This window comes from Urocitellus parryii, chromosome 6 (assembly GCF_045843805.1).
Source record: "Urocitellus parryii isolate mUroPar1 chromosome 6, mUroPar1.hap1, whole genome shotgun sequence".
NCBI classification, from domain to species: Eukaryota; Metazoa; Chordata; class Mammalia; order Rodentia; family Sciuridae; genus Urocitellus; species Urocitellus parryii.
Genome location: NC_135536.1, coordinates 79,028,905 through 79,049,830, shown reverse-complemented (window position 1 = coordinate 79,049,830; position 20,926 = coordinate 79,028,905). Strand labels below are relative to the sequence as shown.

At 37.4% G+C, this 20,926-nt stretch overlaps 1 protein-coding gene across 1 annotated transcript; it reads left to right on the top strand.

Annotated features, from left to right (window-relative positions):
• Positions 1 to 4,043: 4,043 nt before the first annotated feature.
• Positions 4,044 to 4,997, top strand: Or4q3 (olfactory receptor family 4 subfamily Q member 3). Its single transcript, XM_026412033.2, has one exon. It carries the CDS (start codon positions 4,050 to 4,052, stop codon positions 4,995 to 4,997), a length of 948 nt encoding a protein of 315 aa, XP_026267818.2. The 5' UTR covers positions 4,044 to 4,049.
• The last annotated feature ends 15,929 nt before the right edge of the window (positions 4,998 to 20,926 follow it).

Sequence of the window (20,926 nt, the reverse complement as noted above, 5' to 3'; positions counted from 1 at the left end):
TTCTTCACCATTTAAGAAAATTTCTAAATAAGGCAAAGCAGTGATTATGTGACCTGTTGATATCATATTCAAATATTGCTTAACAAGACTGTCTACAAGTCATCTGATTCTAGAAGTATGTAATTTTGTTTATCATACTATTTGCTGTTCATTACTATTTCTGAGATCTTCAGACATTGTCTAATTATATTTGGTTAGATGACATAAAATGTTATAATTTATTCCATATCCTTTTATTCATAGTAGAAAAGATAAACCCAAATGTTAGGGTTGTATTTACCTTTAAGGCATTAATTGGATTACATAGAATTTAAAAAATTTATTTTGTGTTATTTTTGTGCTCAGATTATTGAAAAATCACATATTTATAGTCTCTTTTGCTATGACTGTGTTATCCTGCTGTCTCTCATTAATGAGATAAATACAATTTTTGACATGCTCATCATCTATTAGTGAATTATGTGCATGACATTTAAAATATTGTACTTTGACAGCAACAATTTATAAAAAATATTCAATTATATTATAGTGACAGCAGTTTTGTTTTCTAGATGAAATCTACCAGTAGGTGCCAGTAGATAAGTTGCTTGAGGTGTCAGGTCACTCGGGTGTTTTATTAAGGAACATGAAGGAAGTGTTTCTTCTTCAGGTTCCAGGACTGGCTTGGTATTAATCCTTCATCTTCTACCATTCCAAGGCACATGGTTGAGACAGAAACCAGTGGGAATCCTTTTGCTCAGGTACAGGTTGAGACCTGAAAAATGAGTGGCATACAAAGTCCCAAATTAATCAATAGAAAGTAAGTAAAAGGCATGGACTATTATGCATCAGGTCTGACTATATCCGAGAGCACAGGGTCAATTTTCAGGCAAGAACTGAAATGCAGACAACTCAAACAGCAGCAGCAGTCTGGGGAATATCAGGGATCATTAGGCTGAGCAGTGGTGTAAGGACCTTGAAAACCTCAGCTACAGCCAGAGCTCTAGGGACAGAAGATTGTTGCAATCTATACAATCAGCCCCCAGTGAGAGCTTGGCTTATAAGGAAGCAGTTAGACAGGGCAACTGTGATGGTCATGTTATGATTGCTCATTTTCAGAGCTTGAGACTGTGAGAAGGGGGTTGGTGGGATGAAAGGCAATATAAAGTATTCCTTCCTCGAAGCCACATAGCTCCTCACAAGCAATGATGTAAGTTTCTCATACATGTTTATTCATAATCCACTCACCTCCTTGTTCCTTCTTCTATCTTGGATGTCATTTTCATTTTTATGCTTATTATAGTCCATGATCTTTTTCTCTGTAACTCTAGCATTCATCATTTTCTATTTAAATGATCATTTGAGCTTTGTTGTTCTAGATTCTTACACTTACAAGCATTGACAGAAAAATGAAATTTCTATAGCATCAGGGAATTTTGGGGTTAGTGGTATCTTGGAAAGTGAAAATATTGTCTTGAGATGATCTAATTCACTGTGGACCTTTGGACCACTCTGATGCTAAATGCCCTTAAACTGGACACACTTGTCCTGATAGAGAATAAGGACTTTGGGTTACTTCCCCCAACTTCACCCCTTTTCAGCAGGAAGCAGTTTGGAGACATCATTGCCCATTTTTTTTTTCATAGAAATGAAATGTAGAAATTGATATTGGGGAAATTTAACAGTGGTCCACTTTATGCTTTGAATATAACCATTGCTGCTCTGCAAAAAAAGAAAAAAAAAAGAACAGACTACCTAATTCTACTACACTTCCTCTTTTCCATTTCTGTAATCATTAAATTTGCTTTTGCTAAATCTTCTTTATGTATTCCAAATGCAATTTAAAATTCAATATTTCAAACAAGGCCCAAAATGTTTACAGAAGAGAGTATGCTTTTCTTGAGAAGAAATGCTGCCATGGTGTCATCTTCAAGGATACCATTTCTTGGTGTTTCAAGGGAAATTAGAAACACAACTGACCTCTCCAAAAGGAGTTCAGATGGCATTTAAACTCCAACTAGAAAATTATTTCACATTGTTTGTATGGTCAAGTTTTTTTTTTCCCTATAAGAACACTTTGAGTGTAACATATATGTAAAATAGCAAAAAATACATTATACACACACACACACACACAAATTCTATGATGAGAACTTTACTATCTTTCTTAGTATTTTCCTCATAGACCTTTCTGAGTCTATGTTCAGGAAAAGTAGAGACTAGCTGCTCAGCTGATCATGAGTAATCCTGTGTCATTTCAAAAGCTTGATTTTTGTTCTTTTCCCTTTTGGCAGTGCAGCCCTTCCCCGAAGGCTTGCATTTCTCATTAAGCATTCTAAATTTCTTTGGCCTATCTTGTAAACTAAAAACAAATTCTTTTGCTATTCTTAGGCTTTGTAACAAAATCCTTGATAGGGCTTTGTCCTTCTACTAAGAGAGTGATAATGGAACTGGCATTTTTTAATGTGGCTCCTCTGGCCCTGCAGAAATTTGACAAGGAAAATGTCTTTAAATTGAATTTGTTTCTTAGCTGATACATAAACACAAAAATTGTGTATGTTAGTGGGATAACACACAATGCATTAATATATGTATGGATTGTGAAATGTTTAAATCATATCTGCCTCCTCAAACATTTATCATTTTTTATGATGCAAATCTTCAAAAGCTTTTCTTTTACCTTTTTGAAATGTGTATTACATTGTTGTTATCCACAGCAAATGCACATCTTGCCTATTTTTATGTAAATTTAAAATTTTGAAATCACTATTAATCAAAATCTTTTCTTATATTAAATATGTAGGAACTGTTCAAACATTTATAGTACTAAAAGTCTCTGATACTAAATATGACTAAAGAAGTAGGTTGTAAACTAGGGTTTAAGGATCATTTATAGTAATTTGGGTTATGTTTTGAATAGTTTCTCTTGTTTAATCTACCCTTCTGATTTGTTTAATTTTGATCTTGTCTAATTAGATACAAACTTATTTTTTTTAAATCTGTTCTGTGGCGGTAACAAGGGTATGATATATCTGTCATGTACTATGTTTTCACATTAAGAAGTAATCACAATTTTTTCCTAATTATATTACTAATGTCTTGGTGAAAGACATTATTGAGAAGACTTCTTGTCATTAAAGATTATTCTTTCAGGAATTCAAGTACATTTTTATTGTTTATGCAAATCTCTGGCACTGAGTATAAATAATTTTATCAAATATCTTTCTCTGAATGGCTTGCGAGAACTAACTACAGCAAGGAATAGGTAACTAGATATAGAAAAGTACAAGTCTTGTCTCATTCTACATTTTGTCTAGAACTGGTTCTAGAGAGAATATTGTCTAATTTAGAATGGAAGCAGCTACTAATTTTTAACTACTTCAATGGAAAAAAATATGTCAGTGTTCCCTGATTTTTTATTTATATTCCAAGATATTCTCACCCAATATTGGGTCTGAATGCGAATGTAGAATATGACAAAATGGATAGAATTATGTCTTAGTGTATCCTTTATGTGTATCTATGATTGTTGAAGAGACTAGAACAACGTGGCCTTGATTTTTTTTATTATATTTTCATACAAAATAGGCCATAGTGGCCTTTTGTGCCTGTCTCATTGGTATGAGTTATTGTCCTTGGTATTTTTCTCTTGTTGATTAGTGTCTTCTAGTCATTACCTTCCACTGAGCTGTATACTTCTCTAAACTTTAAAGATAAATATTTTATTTCTTCTTACCCAGTCTCTACAAACTTCCCATTCTCTGTGACCTGGAAAAATAATAATTATAATAATAATAAATATAAAGAAAACAAATTCCTTTTTTAGTTCTTCCTAAGTGATTCACACTTCATAACAGATATTTATGATGTGTTGACCTTTGCACGACATATAAATTCATTGTTTACAAAGTTTCTCCATTTGGTTTGTTAAGTTATTGAACTTCTGTTATGCAGTAAGCACTGTGGTATAGATATAAAGATGAATAAGAAATTTTCTTCATCATATTTTCCTGATTTAATTTCTCTTGTTCCAATGCAATTCTTCTTTCTTTAGGTCTGTTCTTGGCTTGATGAAAAAGGAAAATGACACTAAGGTGACAGAATTTGTACTTCTGGGCCTGTCATCCTCCTGGGAGCTACAACTATTTCTCTTCTTAATATTTTTGTTGTTCTATGTTGCAATTGTCCTGGGAAACCTCTTGATAGTGGTAACAGTGCGAGCTGATGCTCACCTGCTCCAGTCTCCTATGTACTACTTCTTGGGCCATCTCTCCTTCATTGACCTGTGTCTGAGCTGCGTTACTGTGCCCAAGATGTTAGGGGATTTCTTACAGCAGAGTAAGACTGTTGGTTTTTTAGGATGCCTGGCCCAGATCTACTTCCTGCACTTTCTGGGAGCCAGTGAGATGTTTCTGCTGACAGTCATGGCCTATGATAGGTATGTTGCCATTTGCAATCCTTTGCACTACCTGACAGTCATGAACCGCCAGCTATGTCTTCAGTTGGTCTTTGCTTGCTGGTGTGGGGGTTTCATCCACTCAATCACACAGGTCATCCTGGTCATCCAGCTGCCTTTCTGTGGCCCTAATGAACTGGACAACTTCTACTGTGATGTTCCCCAGGTCATCAAATTGGCCTGCATGGACACCTATGTGGTAGAGGTGCTGATGGTCTCCAACAGTGGTCTGCTGTCTCTCGTCTGCTTCTTGGTCTTGCTCTTCTCTTACGCTGTCATCCTGATCACCCTAAGGACTCGCTTCCACCAGGGAAGGAGCAAGGCACTGTCTACCTGTGCCTCCCACCTAACAGTGGTCAGCCTGATCTTTGTGCCATGTGTATTCATCTACTTGAGACCTTTCTGCAGCTTCTCTGTGGATAAGATATTCTCTGTGTTTTACACAGTGATCACACCCATGTTGAACCCACTCATCTACACTCTCAGAAATGCTGATATGAAGAAAGCTATGAAGAAGCTGAGAAAAAAGCACGTGGCAACCTGTTGCCCTTTTGAAGGATAAACGGGAAGAGGTGACTTGGAAAACAGTTTTTCTTGGGATTCTCTTACCTTATTCTACACATTCATGTATATACAATTCTGGTGACTTTGGTACAAAAGACAAGATATCATTATAATGCATGCCTCTTGATGAGAGTTGGGAGACACAGTGGCTTTCTTGGGTACAAAATATTAAGCAGGGAACTCAGAATTATTTAATGGCTGACCAATGATGGAGGTTAATTGAATGGTAGAATTAGAGGAACCTTAAAAGATCAAGTCTTCTATCATTCTGTCCACAAAAAGTCTTTACTTATTCATTTTACTATTTGTCCCTACTTGGACGAAAGAAGACATTACATCTCCTTTTGTGTCCTGCTTCTCCAGGGTTGAAAGATTCCAAGTGTGAGGAGGATCCTCCTGACATTTCATCACAATCTCTTTTGAAGCAGTGTGAATTCCCTTTGTCCTTGCTCTAACAAAGCCTGTAAACCATGCTGAACTCCCCATAAGTTAGTGTTCACCCAGGAACTGTGCTCCATACTGTGCCAAATTTTAAAAATATGGTCAGACAACTTGGGTGAATGGACATATGCTCTTCACAGTGTTTACATGGGAAGGACAGGAGGCCTGAGAATTCTGGGATGATGAAAGCTGCCCCTGTTCTGCTGCAGAGAATTCTCTGGAAGAGACATCTCTTTTTCACTCTGAGATTTTCTTTAAGTGAAATTACAGTAGGGTGAACTTTATAAGCTTTAGCTGATCATAATGTTTAAGAGCTCTGAGCTCTAAAGAAAAAGAAGCAGAAATGATCCATCATTTAAAGCATTATCCCCATCCTGAGGTGCTCATAGTTAGGACCCCTGAGTCACACATGGGCTTTGAGGAATAGACAATATCACTGAACTTCATTTTTACCAAGAAACTCAGTGCTGTAAGCAACTTTCCCAAGATTGCTTAGAAAACAGTGTAATTAACCAAGAAAGCTAGTAATTTTAGATAATTTAGCTATTTTTTCCCTCCTCAGAAAAATATTTTTATCAAATTTATATGGACTAACTTCTTGATTTGTACTGTATCTGTATAGGAGCTCCAAAGCTATGAGATGCTTAAAAAAAAAGTTTGCTTAATGTTTATGTTTAAAGTTATCTATTTCTGATATAAGGCTCCTTGCAACTTTTTATCCTATAGAAATGTATCTATTCTATTTGCTGTATAAAAAGACAATGATAAACTCTTAGCAATATTTTTATATTTTCTCCCTTTCTTCCCTAATCAATTGCTATGGAGAAGTTTTCCTGATTACTTAGTTGAAAAGCATACCTAAGAACGGAATATCTGAAACTCTAATAATTACTAGGATTTTATAGCTAATTTGCAATACTATTGGACATGTAAAAGCTATTTTTATATGGGAACAAATCATGCATTTTTATTTTTGTGCTGAGACTCTATGTTTAAGGCACTGTGTATGTTTGAATGTACCTAAGTTTTGATATAGAAGGAATCTTCACAGACCAGGAGCATGGTGGCCACTGGGGAATTTCAGCACAGGGCAGGTAGGGGTGGGAGTGGCACCCCTGGCAGTTGTTCCTCTTTCCTTTTTAATCCACTCAACATTTCAACAGATGTTCTTTGCTTACAATGAACACTCTGAAGATCAGGAGAATACCCTGAAGGTAATATCCCTAAGAGTGGGAAACTCTCAGCCAAAGAGTGCTGTGTGGGTTGACAGAAAGATTTAAGTAGTGCTGTGGATCAGCCAGGCACATTGCAAGGACAAAGCTTCAAGCATTCTGATCAAGATGGCTACAACACCCCTCTTTCCTGATGTTCCTCTTTCTTAGCAAAATTTGGGTCTTGGCAAATTATTTTAAATGTTTTGTTGATATCTGGGGTTGGCAGCATTATATTCAGAAAAGCAAGAATTTATATATTCTCTTTTGCAGTTGCAGTCTTCAAATATTTGTTTAACCAACGATCTGTGTTAAAGTTGTTTTTACTAATAAATAAATAGTTTGCATTTTTTCGACTGTATATGATTGGTATTATCTGGGTGTCCAATGCAGTAGTTTGCTGCTCAGACCATGGCTATCTTCCAGAAGTTTCATGGTCTGTTCTGACAGTGGACCACACCACTTGTGTGTGTACCCCTAGACTACGTGGTTGAGGGACACTGTGAAGTGTGTGGCAGGGCCTGGACATCTGGGTTTCAGGGTCCACATTCATACCTGAGAGACTTCTTGTGATAAGGTTTGGAACGAGAAGAAATGGTGGGCTGGAGGCTGAGGGCTTGTGGAGGGACACTCTGTATGACCCACGCCTTCCATCCTGAAATGAGGCTCTGACTTATCACTACATTTCTTACTGACTTGGGCATTGTCCCAGCTCAGGAAGTTGAGGGCATGTCTTTAGATGTAGGCGTCTCACCTCTGGGGTTGAGCTATACCCATCTTTTCTTTGTAATACTATCCCGTTGCCCTGTTTGGGATAGAATGTTCCATGGAAATGCACTTTGTGTGTCCCCTTCTCTTGCTCTGCCTTTGGGTGTAGCCTTCCCAGATGTCAGTCAACCTGCTGACAGCAGACATCAGGAAGCTAAATTCATACCCCTGAAACCTGACCCCTTGCCTCATTTGAATGGCTTCTTCTCAATAAAAAGGGTCAGCACACTCTCTCTCTCTCTTTCTCTCTCTCTCTCTCCGGAATCCTAAGGTCAGAGGAGCCTTCATAGGACCCAAAGAAAAAGGTATCTCTGTTTCTTGTGTGGTTATTACGTGCAGCCCAGTTCACCTGCAGTGACCCTGAGTGTTTTAGTCTTGAGGACTGTGACAAGGGCCAAAAGTCTGCTTTGTTCACATGGCCACATTCTGGTGGAAGAAATTCAAAGATGTTGAGAATTTTAAAATGGAAACTGATCCTCCAGTAATTTTGAAAATATGAGAATATAGTTATATTTTGTTAGCATGATTTAAAACTTTCAGATATATATTACCTGAGATCATCTTGGTCTGGGTTCCATAATTATTTGGAGTGGATTTGCCTCTTTTTTCCAGCTCTTATGACCCTCTGGGGTACTAAAATAACTAAAAGGAGACAAAGATAAGTCTAATTTATGAAATCATGATAGAATGATTGGCTTCATATTTCAAAACACATCATGGGAAGTAAGGCTGTCTGCATTTCTAGTCTATCTCAAAAGTACACATTGTGAAGAGGCCAATTTAAATTAGGAAACTCTACCCATGCTTTGCCAATATTTTCACCCTCAGAACCCTAGAAACTAGAAGAGATTATTAGAGGGAAGTCACTATGATAGAAGATGTTCCTCTAATAAATAACTTCCACTAGTATTTGGATCTTTCAATATTCATTAATTCATCAACCAATTTTGTCCCATTGTCCCAGATGTGGAACACCTATAAAACTTAAATGTAGGGGCTGGAGATGTAGTGTGGTGGTAGAGTACTTGCTTAGCATGTGTGAAGCTTTGGGTTGAATTCCTAGTACCACACACATGTACTGCTGAGAGCCGTGGCCGAGTCTGTATGGCCCCTGGCATTTTGCCAACAGTATTGATTGACAGGCAAGGCGTTAATATCCGCCTCTGCCGCTACTTTTGAGTTCTAGCGCTAATTTTGAGTTCTCGCGCTATTTTTAGTTCTCACGGGGATTCCCCGGGAGTTCCCATTGGTTGTCGAAGTGCAGGAGGAGGGTTTTCCCGGATAGTTATTTCCGGCTGGGGGTTGCTGGAGGAGCCTCGTGGCTTTTCGGGAGGATTCCCCAGGAGCGTGTGTGAGGTTTTTTCTTGCAGTAGAAAAAATAAAATTTGTTCCTGCTTTAGTGGCTCGTGATTTGTGCCCAGCCAGACTGCGGCATTTGGCGGCCCGGACGGGGAACGTCTGAAGCTTCGGGGTAAGTGAAATTGCTTACCCCTAAGGGAAGGCAAGAGAATGGGTGACCATTTTAAAAAACAATATGTTCTTGCTTTGATTTGTTTTGGTTTTGTTTCAAGCTGCCTATCCCTAGAATTTTCTCAGGCAGACTGGGAAAAATGGTTGGCTCAAGGTTTGAAGTTGTTTGCCCCTGAGGAAGAGATAGAAATAGACCACAAATGCACATGTCCAGAAAATAGGAAAATTGATACAACGATTTTTTGTTCCATTTTTGTTTCATTCTGTTTCGGTCTTGTTTTGTGTTATCTTTTTGGGTTGCGTTATCTTTGTAACAGATTAGAAATTAGTAAAAAACAAACTGAAAGAGTGTTAAATAAATTGTTAGAGGTTCAAACCATGGAGAAAGACAATTTAGATCAAGCAAAAGAGAAGGTCTCTCAAGCTAGTCAGACAGAGGAAGAAAATTTAAAGGAAGAAAGCTTAGAGGAGAAACAGCTATCAGGGGGGAAGCAACAACAGGAGGCTGCTACTAACACCGATCTATCACCAGAGGGCGTAATTCAGCCAACAGCTCCACCTATGGAGATAGCTGAGTGGCCCTCAACCCCCGTAGTTGATAGATGGGATCCTGAGACAGGACCTCAAAGATTAGCATGCCCTGTACTTGAGCAGGCAGGAGGGCAGCGAATTCACCGTGAGTTAGAGTTCAAAACAGTGAAGCAATTAAAGGAGGCTGTAACAACCTATGGTCCTCATGCACCCTTCACTGTAAGCATGGTCGAATCCATTACTAACTTGGACATGACTCCAGCAGATTGGGCTAGCATGTGTAGATCTGTGCTAAATGGAGGACAATATTTGTTATGGAAGGTTGCCAATGAGGAATTTTGCAGGGAGACAGCTAGACGAAATGCAGCAGCCAGTTACCCTCAAAGAAGTCTAGAGATGTTGCTAGGAAAAGGACCTTATGAGGGTCAGCGGCAACAAATTCAATATGATCCTGCTGTATATGCACAGATTGCTGCAGATGCAGTTAGGGCATGGAAGACTTTACAAGGACATGGAGATTTACAAGGTCAGCTATCTAAGGTAATACAGAGACCTAATGAACCTTACGCTGACTTTGTAGATAGGCTTATTCAAACAGCCTCCAAAATTTTTGGTGACACAGAACAAGCAATGCCATTTATAAAACAACTGGCTTATGACCAAGCAAATCGTTGCTGCAGAGAGGTCATTAGACCATGGAAACATGAAGATTTAAACACATATATTAAATTATGTAGAGACATTAATGAACAAGGACAAGTCTTGGCAGCAGTACAACAGGCTTTAGATGCCAGGCCAAAAACATGCTACAATTGTGAACAAACAGGACATTTTAAAAGGAGTTGCCCCATAGGAGGAAGGTATAACAAAGTTAGGTATCAAAGGAATAGAACACCAGATATTTGCCCACGATGCCGTAGAGGGAGACACTGGGCTAATGAATGCCGTTCTCAAACCACCATAGAGGGTACTCCATTATCAAAAAATGGACAAGGACCAGGTGGTTACCCACGATATCGTGGAGAAAGGCATCAGGCTCCATTGCCAAAAAACGGACAGGGGGGCCCAATGCTCCGGGGCCCACGACCACAAATGTACGGGGCACTGGAGGAACCCAGAAAAACCATGGAGGAACCCAGCAACCCCATCAGGGTAGTACCCAGGACACATTATCCATCCGATCTCTCATCAGACGAACCAGAGGGAGCGCAGGGTTGGACATCTGCGCCTCCGCCAGAGCAGTACTAACTCCAGAGATGGGAGTTCAAATCATTCCCACAGGAGTAAAAGGACCTCTTCCCCAAGGAACAGTAGGCTTATTGTTAGGACGCAGTTCTTCTACGCTAAAAGGACTTATGATAAGTCCCGGGGTAATTGATCCCGATTATGAAGGTGAAATAAAAATTATAGCTAGTTCTCCAAAGGGTATATCAGTAATTTCACCAGGAGATAGAATAGCACAGTTATTAATAATATCCAGCCTACATGATAAATTTTCCAGTACTACTATGGAAAGAGGTTCCAGGGGTTTAGGCTCCACAGGTGTAGATTGGGCTATGCTGTCTTTGAATTTAGATTCTCGCCCAATGCTAAAACTAAATATTCAAGGACATGAATTTAATGGGCTACTGGATACAGGTGCAGACCTTAGCATCATATCTCGTCAAGAATGGCCAAAACATTGGCCATTACAACAAGCCACTCAAACGCTTCGAGGCCTAGGAGTGGCAACTAATCCCCATAGAAGTGCGATGGTCTTAGATTGGAAGGATCCTGAAGGATGTGAAGGAACTATACAGCCATATGTATTGGATCATCTTCCCGTAAATTTATGGGGACGAGATGTCTTAGATCAATTAGGTTTGACATTAACAAATAATATCAATCAAAATGCACCCACTATTATGGCTAGACAAGGTTTTAGGAAAGGAAAAAGATTAGAAAAACAAGAACAAGGTATAGCAGCACCAATACAAATAGATCAAAGAATAAATAGACATGGACTGGGTTTTCAGAAGGGGTCACTGAGGCAATAAAAATCACTTGGAAATCAGATAGACCAGTATGGGTTTCTCAGTGGCCCCTGACTAAAGAAAAGATACAAGCAGCCCATGACCTGGTCAAACAACAATTAGCGGAGGGACATATACAACCTTCTGTATCTCCCTATAATACTCCCATTTTTGTCATTAAAAAGAAATCTGGTAAATGGAGATTATTACAAGATTTAAGAGCCATTAATAATGAGATGGTTATTATGGGACCTGCTCAATCAGGGATTCCTCAATTGTCTGCTTTACCAAAAACCTGGTATGTTTTAGCTATAGATATTAAAGATTGTTTCTTTTCAATTCCAATTCATCCTGAGGATAGTCCACATTTTGCATTTACTATCCCTGCACTGAATCATGAAGGTCCTGATCAGAGATATGAATGGAAAGTGCTCCCTCAAGGGATGGCTAACAGCCCAACTATGTGTCAAATTTATGTTAATAAAGCAATCCAGCCACTTAGAAATCAAAATCCTGAACTACAAATATTTCACTATATGGATGATGTATTGTTAGCACACAAAGATAAAAACACATTGTTGGAATGTTATGCCACACTTACAAATTTGTTAAAAAATTATAATCTAGAGATAGCAATAGATAAAGTACAATTAAATTTTCCAATTAATTATTTAGGAGTTCTATTATCCTCAACCATGGTCCGTCCACCTAAAATTCAAATACGAGTAGATCAACTCAAATCGCTTAATGACTTTCAAAAGTTGTTGGGAGATATAAATTGGATAAGGCCTTATCTAGGCATACCAACAGGAGAGTTGGGACCTTTATTTGATATCCTAAAAGGTCCATCAGATCCAAATTCACCCCGCATATTAACTCCTGAAGCAAGAAAGGCATTAAAAATTATTGAAACATATATGGAAAATATGCATTTGGACAGAATTGATATAAGTTTGCCTTTATTATTCATTGTAATACCAACAAAAAATATTCCTACAGGAGTATTTTGGCAAGAAGGTCCATTATTGTGGATACATTTATCTTACTCTCCTAACACTATTCTTACTAGGTATCCTGAGGCTGTAGGACAATTAATACTGAAAGGAATAAAAGCAGCAAAGGGAGTGTTTGGAATTTCTCCCAATAAAATTATTACTCCATATACTATGGAGCAAATTGATGAGTTAGCTAATGAGTTAAATACATGGGCAATAATCATGTGTAAATCAAATGTTTCATTTGATAATCATTTACCATCTAATCCTTTGTTGTCTTTTTGGTCTAAGCATCCTGTAGTTTTTCCTAAAATGACAAGAAAAACACCTATCGTGAATGCTCCAAATATATTCACTGATGGGTCTAATAATGGTACAGCAGCAGTAGTTACCCCTGATCAAACTTTTACATTTTTAGTTCCCAAACAATCAGCTCAAAAGGTAGAGCTCAATGCAGTTTTACAAGCTTTTGTGATGTTTAAAGATTCTGTATTTAATTTATTTTCTGATAGTCAGTATATAGTTAATGCTATAATATCCCTTGAAGATGCTGGTAGGATTTCCCCTTCCTCTACTGTTTTCTCTTTGTTTTCCACTATACAAAGTCTAATCTGGGATAGAAAAGATCCATTCTTTATAGGACATATCAGGGCACATACAGGATTGCCTGGAGCCCTTAGTTTGGGCAATGATTTAGCAGATAAAACTACACATGATATACATATTTTTTCTACTGTAGAAGAAGCTACAAATTTTCATAAAAGGTTTCATGTTAATGCTAATACTTTACAAAAGTGTTTTAAAATAACTAAGGAACAAGCCAGGCATATAATAAAACAATGTCAAAATTGTGTGACCTTTTTACCACAAGTTAATCTTGGAGTCAATCCTAGAGGACTGATACCTAACCATATTTGGCAGATGGACGTCACACACTTGCCAGAATTTGGAAAATTAAAATATTTACATGTTACAGTTGATACTTCTTCTGGATTTTTGATGGGCTCCCTTCATGCCGGAGAAAAAACTAAAGATGTTATAGCTCATTGCTTACAAAATTTTGCCACTGTGGGTGTTCCTAAACAGTTAAAAACTGATAATGGTCCTGGTTACACTTCTAACTCTTTTAAACAATTTTGCTCATCTTTTGGTATTACTCATATAACAGGAATCCCATACAATCCACAGGGACAAGGCATAGTTGAAAGAGCTCATCAAACTATTAAAACGTACTTATTAAAGCAAAAAGAGGGAATTGGAAAGGGGTATATATCCCCCAAAGATAAACTTAAAATAACCCTTTTTACTCTAAACTTTCTAAATTTGGATTCATCAGGACTTAGTGCTGCGGAAAGACATATGTATCCGAAAAATGTACATAAGCCTAAGGTACTTTGGAAAGATATTCTAACAGGACAATGGAAAGGTCCCGACCCAGTTATTGTCTGGAGTAGGGGTTCCGTTTGTGTGTTCCCACAGGGAGAACAGCAGCCGATTTGGATTCCAGAGAGGTTAACCAAAACAATTTCTACAGAAAAAGAAGATGATTTGACTGAAATCCATAACAGCTGATATCCAGAGCTCCAGCTTGGCTATTCTTACATCTGCGACAGTGATTAACCACGGTGCCTTTTTTCAATATCTATCTTATTATTGCATTTTTCCCACATCATAAAGTTCTATTTTATTTTTTGAGCTCATACAAACCTAGGTTAATGTTTTTCTGATCAGTTTTGTTTTTTGACTGTGTTTTATTTTTTGACTGTGGAGTTTTTAAACATTGCAATGGAGATTTCACCTAGGTAAAGCAACAAGGCCTTTATTATTGTCTTATATGTTGTATGTTATGTGCGCACACTTCTGTTTTGTGTTGTATGTCTGTATGTGTGTATGTCCATATATCTTATATGAGGAGCGCTCATGAATAAATGGATCCGAATTTTTTTTATTCACGTGATTTTAATGGTTTAATTTAGATTGGGTAAACAGCTGTTGAAAATTGTTTTGATATGTGAACAAATAAGGGGGTTAACAGATCTGTTTGTTTGCTTTCACCTTTCTTTCTCATTATATTTAATAATTCTGTTCAGGATAATGTAAATTGTTCAAAAAATTGTTTTCTTAATGCCTGTTGGAATGTTACATAATTTTTTTCCTAGCATCATTGCCAGAATTCCTATCTTCATCCCAGTGCCGGTGAAGACAAAGATAAAACCAAACTACAGCTTCTTCGGTAGTTATCACAACAAACTGTATAAACTGATGCATCAGTGAATAATAACTCAACAAGTAATGCTCAATCAAGGAGTAGATTTACTTTGGAAGGAAATGGACATATTGACAGATTCCTCTACTTTGAACTGCTTGCAGAACTTGCCTGGACTATGTATCACTTGTATGCATTGTGAACTATCTGTTGGTGCAGCGAATTGTGGTAATGCTGGCATCTTTGCTGATGGTGTCACTGGTGGTACAATTTTTCAAAGGAGCCCTCAATTGGCTTGGTGTCATGGCATTTTACATCCTCCTCCCTTCTACTAGTGATGGTCTAAAATTTGGGGGCCAACAGAGGTGAGGCAAAGAACCTCACCCCCCCATTGGCACCAAGGACAAGTTTGGGGGCCAACAGAGGTGAGGCAAAGAACCTCACCCCCCCCCACTGGTGCAAAGGCCTATCCACAAGTATGGCTGTATGCTGGACCGGTAGTCAGTGACGGGTATGATCCGATTGCAGTGGTACCAACCTAAGACAGGAGGCTGACGCCTAGAGGTCAGTTCATCCGATGACGGGTAAGGACCATATGTTGAATTGGACTACCTAACAGGCACGGTCCCTAAGCCACATTACTTGTTGTTTAATTAAACAGAAGGGGGGAGATGCTGAGAGCCGTGGCCGAGTCTGTATGGCCCCTGGCATTTTGCCAACAGTATTGATTGACAGGCAAGGCGTTAATATCCGCCTCTGCCGCTACTTTTGAGTTCTAGCGCTAATTTTGAGTTCTCGCAGTATTTTTAGTTCTCACGGGGATTCCCCGGGAGTTCCCATTGGTTGTCGAAGTGCAGGAGGAGGGTTTTCCCGGATAGTTATTTCCGGCTGGGGGTTGCTGGAGGAGCCTCGTGGCTTTTCGGGAGGATTCCCCAGGAGCGTGTGTGAGGTTTTTTCTTGCAGTAGAAAAAATAAAATTTGTTCCTGCTTTAGTGGCTCGTGATTTGTGCCCAGCCAGACTGCGGCAATGTACAAAATCAGATTAAAAACTTAAATATAGTATGCAATATAATTGTGTAATATATGATCTAATTACATAATAAGATAATATTAAAACATATTTAAACTTTAGATTATTATTTACAACCTATTGGCATCTGTATCATTTTCATTGAAATATTTATAGAATTAAAAACTTGGGAGTTAATGGGTTAATAATTCATTCATTATTAATTTGTTAATTCCTTTCATTAAATTTACAACCATTTGCTATGTTCCTGGAAATGTGGTACACACCCTGGGAATTCTCCCAAGGATTGACAGATCACCCAAATATCAATCGTAGACTCTCTCAATATCCAACAGAGGGAGGTGAATGGAACTCTCAAACAAGATGTGAGCTGAGATGATGGGGGTGAGAGTTTTAAAGTACAGGTTCCAAAGTCCAACAATCTCCTTGGGGTCCAGCTTCATCTCTTAACAGAGGGCCAGCTACTTAACCTCTCAGCATCCCTTTGTTTATGCAACAAAGACAATAATAGCATCTACCTCAAAAGGCTCTCAGAAAATGGGACAAAACAATACTTGATGAAGCTCTAATAAGAGTATCTACATACAGTCAGACTTCATACTAATTATTCTAACAAATTGAAAGGGAAACAAAGCCAAAAGAATAGTACAATTGTTTGATCCTAGAGAAGCACAATGCAGAAAGATGAACTTGATTCAGTCCTCTGCCATGTGACAGCAAAATTCCTAATAACTCTCCAGTCATATTGAAGCAAACCTGATGCAAGAAATTTTAGTTTAGATGATACAAGTGCCCTCAAAATTATGTTTAAAAAGTCACATTTTAAGTGTTTTAAAAAAATATTTATTTATTTATTTTAATTAGGTCTATATGACAGCAGGATGCATTTTGATTCATTGTACACAACTGAAGCACAATTTTTCATTTCTCCGGTCACACCATATGTGTAGTCATACATGTACTTAGGGTGATGATGTCCATCTCATTTCAAAATCTTTCCTGCCCTCGTGCCCGCTCCCCATCTTACCCTACCTTTTGCCCAAAGTTCCTCCATTTTTCCCATCCCCCTTACCCCCCAATAAGGATCAGTATCCACTTAGCTGAGAGAAAATTTGGCCTTTGGCTTTGGGGACTGGCTTACTTCACTTAGCAAGTAAGACAAATCCATCCATTTACTGGCAAATGTCATTTATTCTCTTTTAATGTTAAGTAATATTCCATTGTGTGTATAGACCACATTTTTTTTCATCCATTCATCTACTGAAGGACATCTAGGTTGGTTCCATAGCTTAGCTATTGTGAACTGAGCTGCTATAAGCATTGATGTGGATGCATTACTATTGTATGCTGATTTTAGGTCCTTTGGATATAGAACACGGAGTGGGATAACTGGTCAAATGGTGGTTCCATTCCAAGTTTTCTAAGGAATCTCCATGCTGCTTTCCAGAGTGATTGCTCCAATTTGCAGTCCTACCAGAAATGTATCAGTGTGCCTTTTTCCCCACATCCTCACTAACACTTATTGTTGTTTGTATTCCTGATAACTGCCATTCTGACTAGGGTGAGATGAAGTCTTAGAGTAGTTTTGATTTGCATTTCTCTAATTACTAGAGTTGTTGAACTTTTTTTATATATTTGTTGATTGAATGTATATCTTCTTCTGAGAAGTGTCCATTTAGCTCTTTAGCCCATTTATTTATTGGGTTGTTTTTTTTTATGATGTTAAGATTTTTGAGTTCTTTATATATCCTGGAGATTAGTGCTCTATTTGATGTGCATATGGCAAAAATTTGCTCCCTAAATGTAGGCTCTGTCATTGATTGTTTCTTTAGCTGAGAAGAAGGTTTCTACTTATAGTCCATCCCATTTGTTAATTCTTGATTTTATTTCTTGCCTCTTAGGAATCTTGTTAAGGAAGTGGGGGAGTAATCCAACATGATAAAGATTTGGGCCTACTTTTTCCTCTGTTAGGCTCAGTGTCTCTGATCTAATTCCTAGGTCCTTGTTCCACTTTGAGTTAAGTTTTGTGTATGGTGAGAGATAGGGTTTTCATTTCATTCTGCTGCATGTGGATTTCCAGTTCTCCCAGCACCATTTGTTGAAGAGGCTATCCTTTATCCAATGTGTGTCTTTAGTGCCTTTGGGTAGTATAAAATAACTGTATTTATGTAGGTTTGTCTCTGTGTCTTCTATTCTGTATCATTGGTCTACATGTTTGTTTTGGTGTCAATACCATGCTGTGTTTGTTACTATAGTTTTGTAGTATAGTTTAAGATCTGATATTGTGATGCGTCCTGCTTCACTTTTCTTGCTAAGGATTTCGTTGGCTATTCTGGGCCTCTTATTTTTCCAAATGAATTCCATGATTGATATTCTATTTTTATAAGGAATAATGTTGGAATTTTAATTGGAATCACCTTGAATCTGTATAGTGTTTTGGGTAGTATGGCCATTTTGATAATATTAATTTTGCCTATTCAATAGCATGGGAGATCTTTTCATCTTCTAAGATATTCTTCAATGTCTTTCTTTGCGGTTTTGTAGTTTTCATTGTAAAGGTATTTCACCTCTTTTGTTAAGTTGATTCCCAAGTATTTTATTTTATTTTTTTAGGCTATTGAGAATGGGGCAGTTTTCCTACTTTCTCTTTTAGAGGATTCATCACTGATGTATAGAAATGCATTTGATTTATGGGTATTGATTTTATATCCTACTACTTTGCTGAATTCATTTATGAATTCCAGAAGTTTTCTGGTGGGGGTTATTTTTTTTTTATCTTCTAAGTATAGAATCATGTTGTCAGCAAATAATGATGGTTTGTGTTATTCTTTTCCTATCTCTATCCCTTTAAATTATTTTATCTAATTTCTCTGGCTAGAATTTCACGGACTATATTGAATAGAAGTGGTGAAAGAGGGCACGTCTTTTTTCCAGTTTTATAGGGAATGCTTCCATTTTTTTTTCTCCATTTAGAATGATGTTGGCCTTGGGTTTAGCATAGATAGCTTTTGCAATGTTGAGGTATGTTCCTACTATGCCTAATTTTTCTAGTGTTTTGAACATGAAAGGGTGCTGTATTTTGTCAAATGCTTTCTCTGCATCAATTGATATAATAATATGATTTTATCTAGAAGTCTATTGATATGATGAATTATATTTGTTGACTTCTGTATGTTAAATCAAACTTGCACTCTCTGGAATAAACCCCACTTGATCATGTTGCACTATTTTTAAATTATGTTTTTGTATGCAATTTGCCAGAAATTTATTGAGAATTTTGGCATCAATGTTCATCAGGGATATTGGTCTTAAAATTTCTTTCCTTGATGTATCTCTACCTGGTTTTGGTGTCATGATGATACTAGATTCACAGAATGAGTTTGGAAGGCTTCCTCCCTTTTATGTTTCATGAAATAATTTGAGGAGTATTGTTATTAATTCTTCTTTGAAGGTCTTGTAAAACTCAGCTGTAAATTTGTCTGGTCCCAAGATTTTCTTGGTTGATAGGCTTTTGATAGCATCTATATTCACTTGCTTGAAATTGATCTGTTTAAATTGTGTATGTCCTTTTGACTCAGTTTGGTTTGATCAGATGCCTCTAGAAATTTGTCAGTGTCTTCAAGATTTTCCATTTTACTGGAGTATAAATTTTCAAAATAGTTTCTAATTGTTTTTGTATTTCAATAGTGTCTGTTGTGATATTTCCTTTTTCATCATAAATTTTAGTCATTTTTGTTTTCTCTCTCCTTCTTTTTGTTAGGGTGGCTAAGGGTTTGTCAATTTTATTTATTTTTGCAAAGAATGCAGCTTTTGGGCTGGGGCTATAGCTCAGTGGTAGAGTGCCTGACTTGAATGTGTGAGGCACTGGGTTCAATCCTCTGCATCATATAAAAATAAATAAAGATATTGTGTCCAATCACAACTAAAAATAAAATTTAAAAAATGCAGCTTTTTGTTTTATCAATTTTTTGGAATTCTTTCTTTTGCTTTGATTGCATTGATTTCTGCCCTGATTTTTTTAAACCTATTTTTTAGTTATAAGTGGACACAATGCCTTTATTTTACTTTATGTGATGCTGAGGATTTAACCCAGTGCCTTATGCATGCTAGGTGAGCACTCTGCCTCTGAACCACAACCCCAGCCCATCAGCCCCTATTTTAATTATTTCCTGTCTTATACTACTTTTGGTGTTGGCTTGTTCTTCTCTTTCTAGGGCTTTGAGATGTTATGTTGGGTCATTTATTGATATTTTTTATTCTTTTAATGAATGAACTTAATGCAATGAACTTTAATGCACTTGCCTTCAAAGTATCCCAGATATTTTGATAAATTGTATTGGAATTCTCATTTACCTCTAAGAATTGTTTTATCTTCTCCCTGATGTCTCCATGTGTCATTCAATAGCATATTGTTTAGTCTCCAGGTATTGGAATTGCTTCTATTTTTAATTTTATCATTGATTTCATTCCATTGATTTCATTCCATTATGGTCAGATAGAATGCAGGGTAATATCTCTATCTTTTTTGCATTTGCTAAGTCTTTGTGGCATAACAAATGGTCTACTTTGGAGAAAAATCCATGTGCTGCTTAGAAAGTGTATTTGCTCATTGATGGATGAAATATTCCCCCCCCCATATATATCTGTTAAGTTCAAATTATTGATTGTATTATTAAGTTCTATAGTTTCTTCATTTAATTTTTGTTTGGAATATCTATCCAGTGGTGAGAGATGTGTATTAAAGTCATCCAATGTTTTTGTGTTGTGATCTATTTGGTTCTTGTAGTTAAGAAGGGTTTGTTTGACACAGATGCCCCATTGTTTGGGGCATAGATGTCTATGATTGTTATGTTTTGTTGATGTATGAATCCCTTAAGCAGTATAAAATGTCCTTCTTTATCCTTTTTAACTAGCTTTGGAGGTAGGCTAGGCCTGGGCCCCCCAGGTAGGCCGGTAGGATGGTGCTGGGCCTAACCCAGCCCTGGGCTACTGTGTGGGTTGGTAGGAGTGGTCCTAGGCCTGGGCTTGGGCTCCAGGGTAAGACTGCTGGTCAGCAAGGTGGTTTTAAAATGTTCTGTTTGACAATACACTTCCAAGGATTTTATGCAATTATTTCTTAACTTAAATAATAAAAAATTAGAACAAGTTGAGATTTATAGAAAAGTTTCATAGATAGTACAGAGTGTATATACCTCAGTCTATTTCTTCTCTTATTGCTTTACCTTATTATGTCATATTTGTCATAGCTAATGAAGCAATATTG

Coding starts and splice junctions, on each gene's coding strand:
- Or4q3 (XM_026412033.2), top strand. CDS start 4,050: ATGAAAAAGGAAAATGACACTAAGGTGACAGAATTTGTACTTCTGGGC.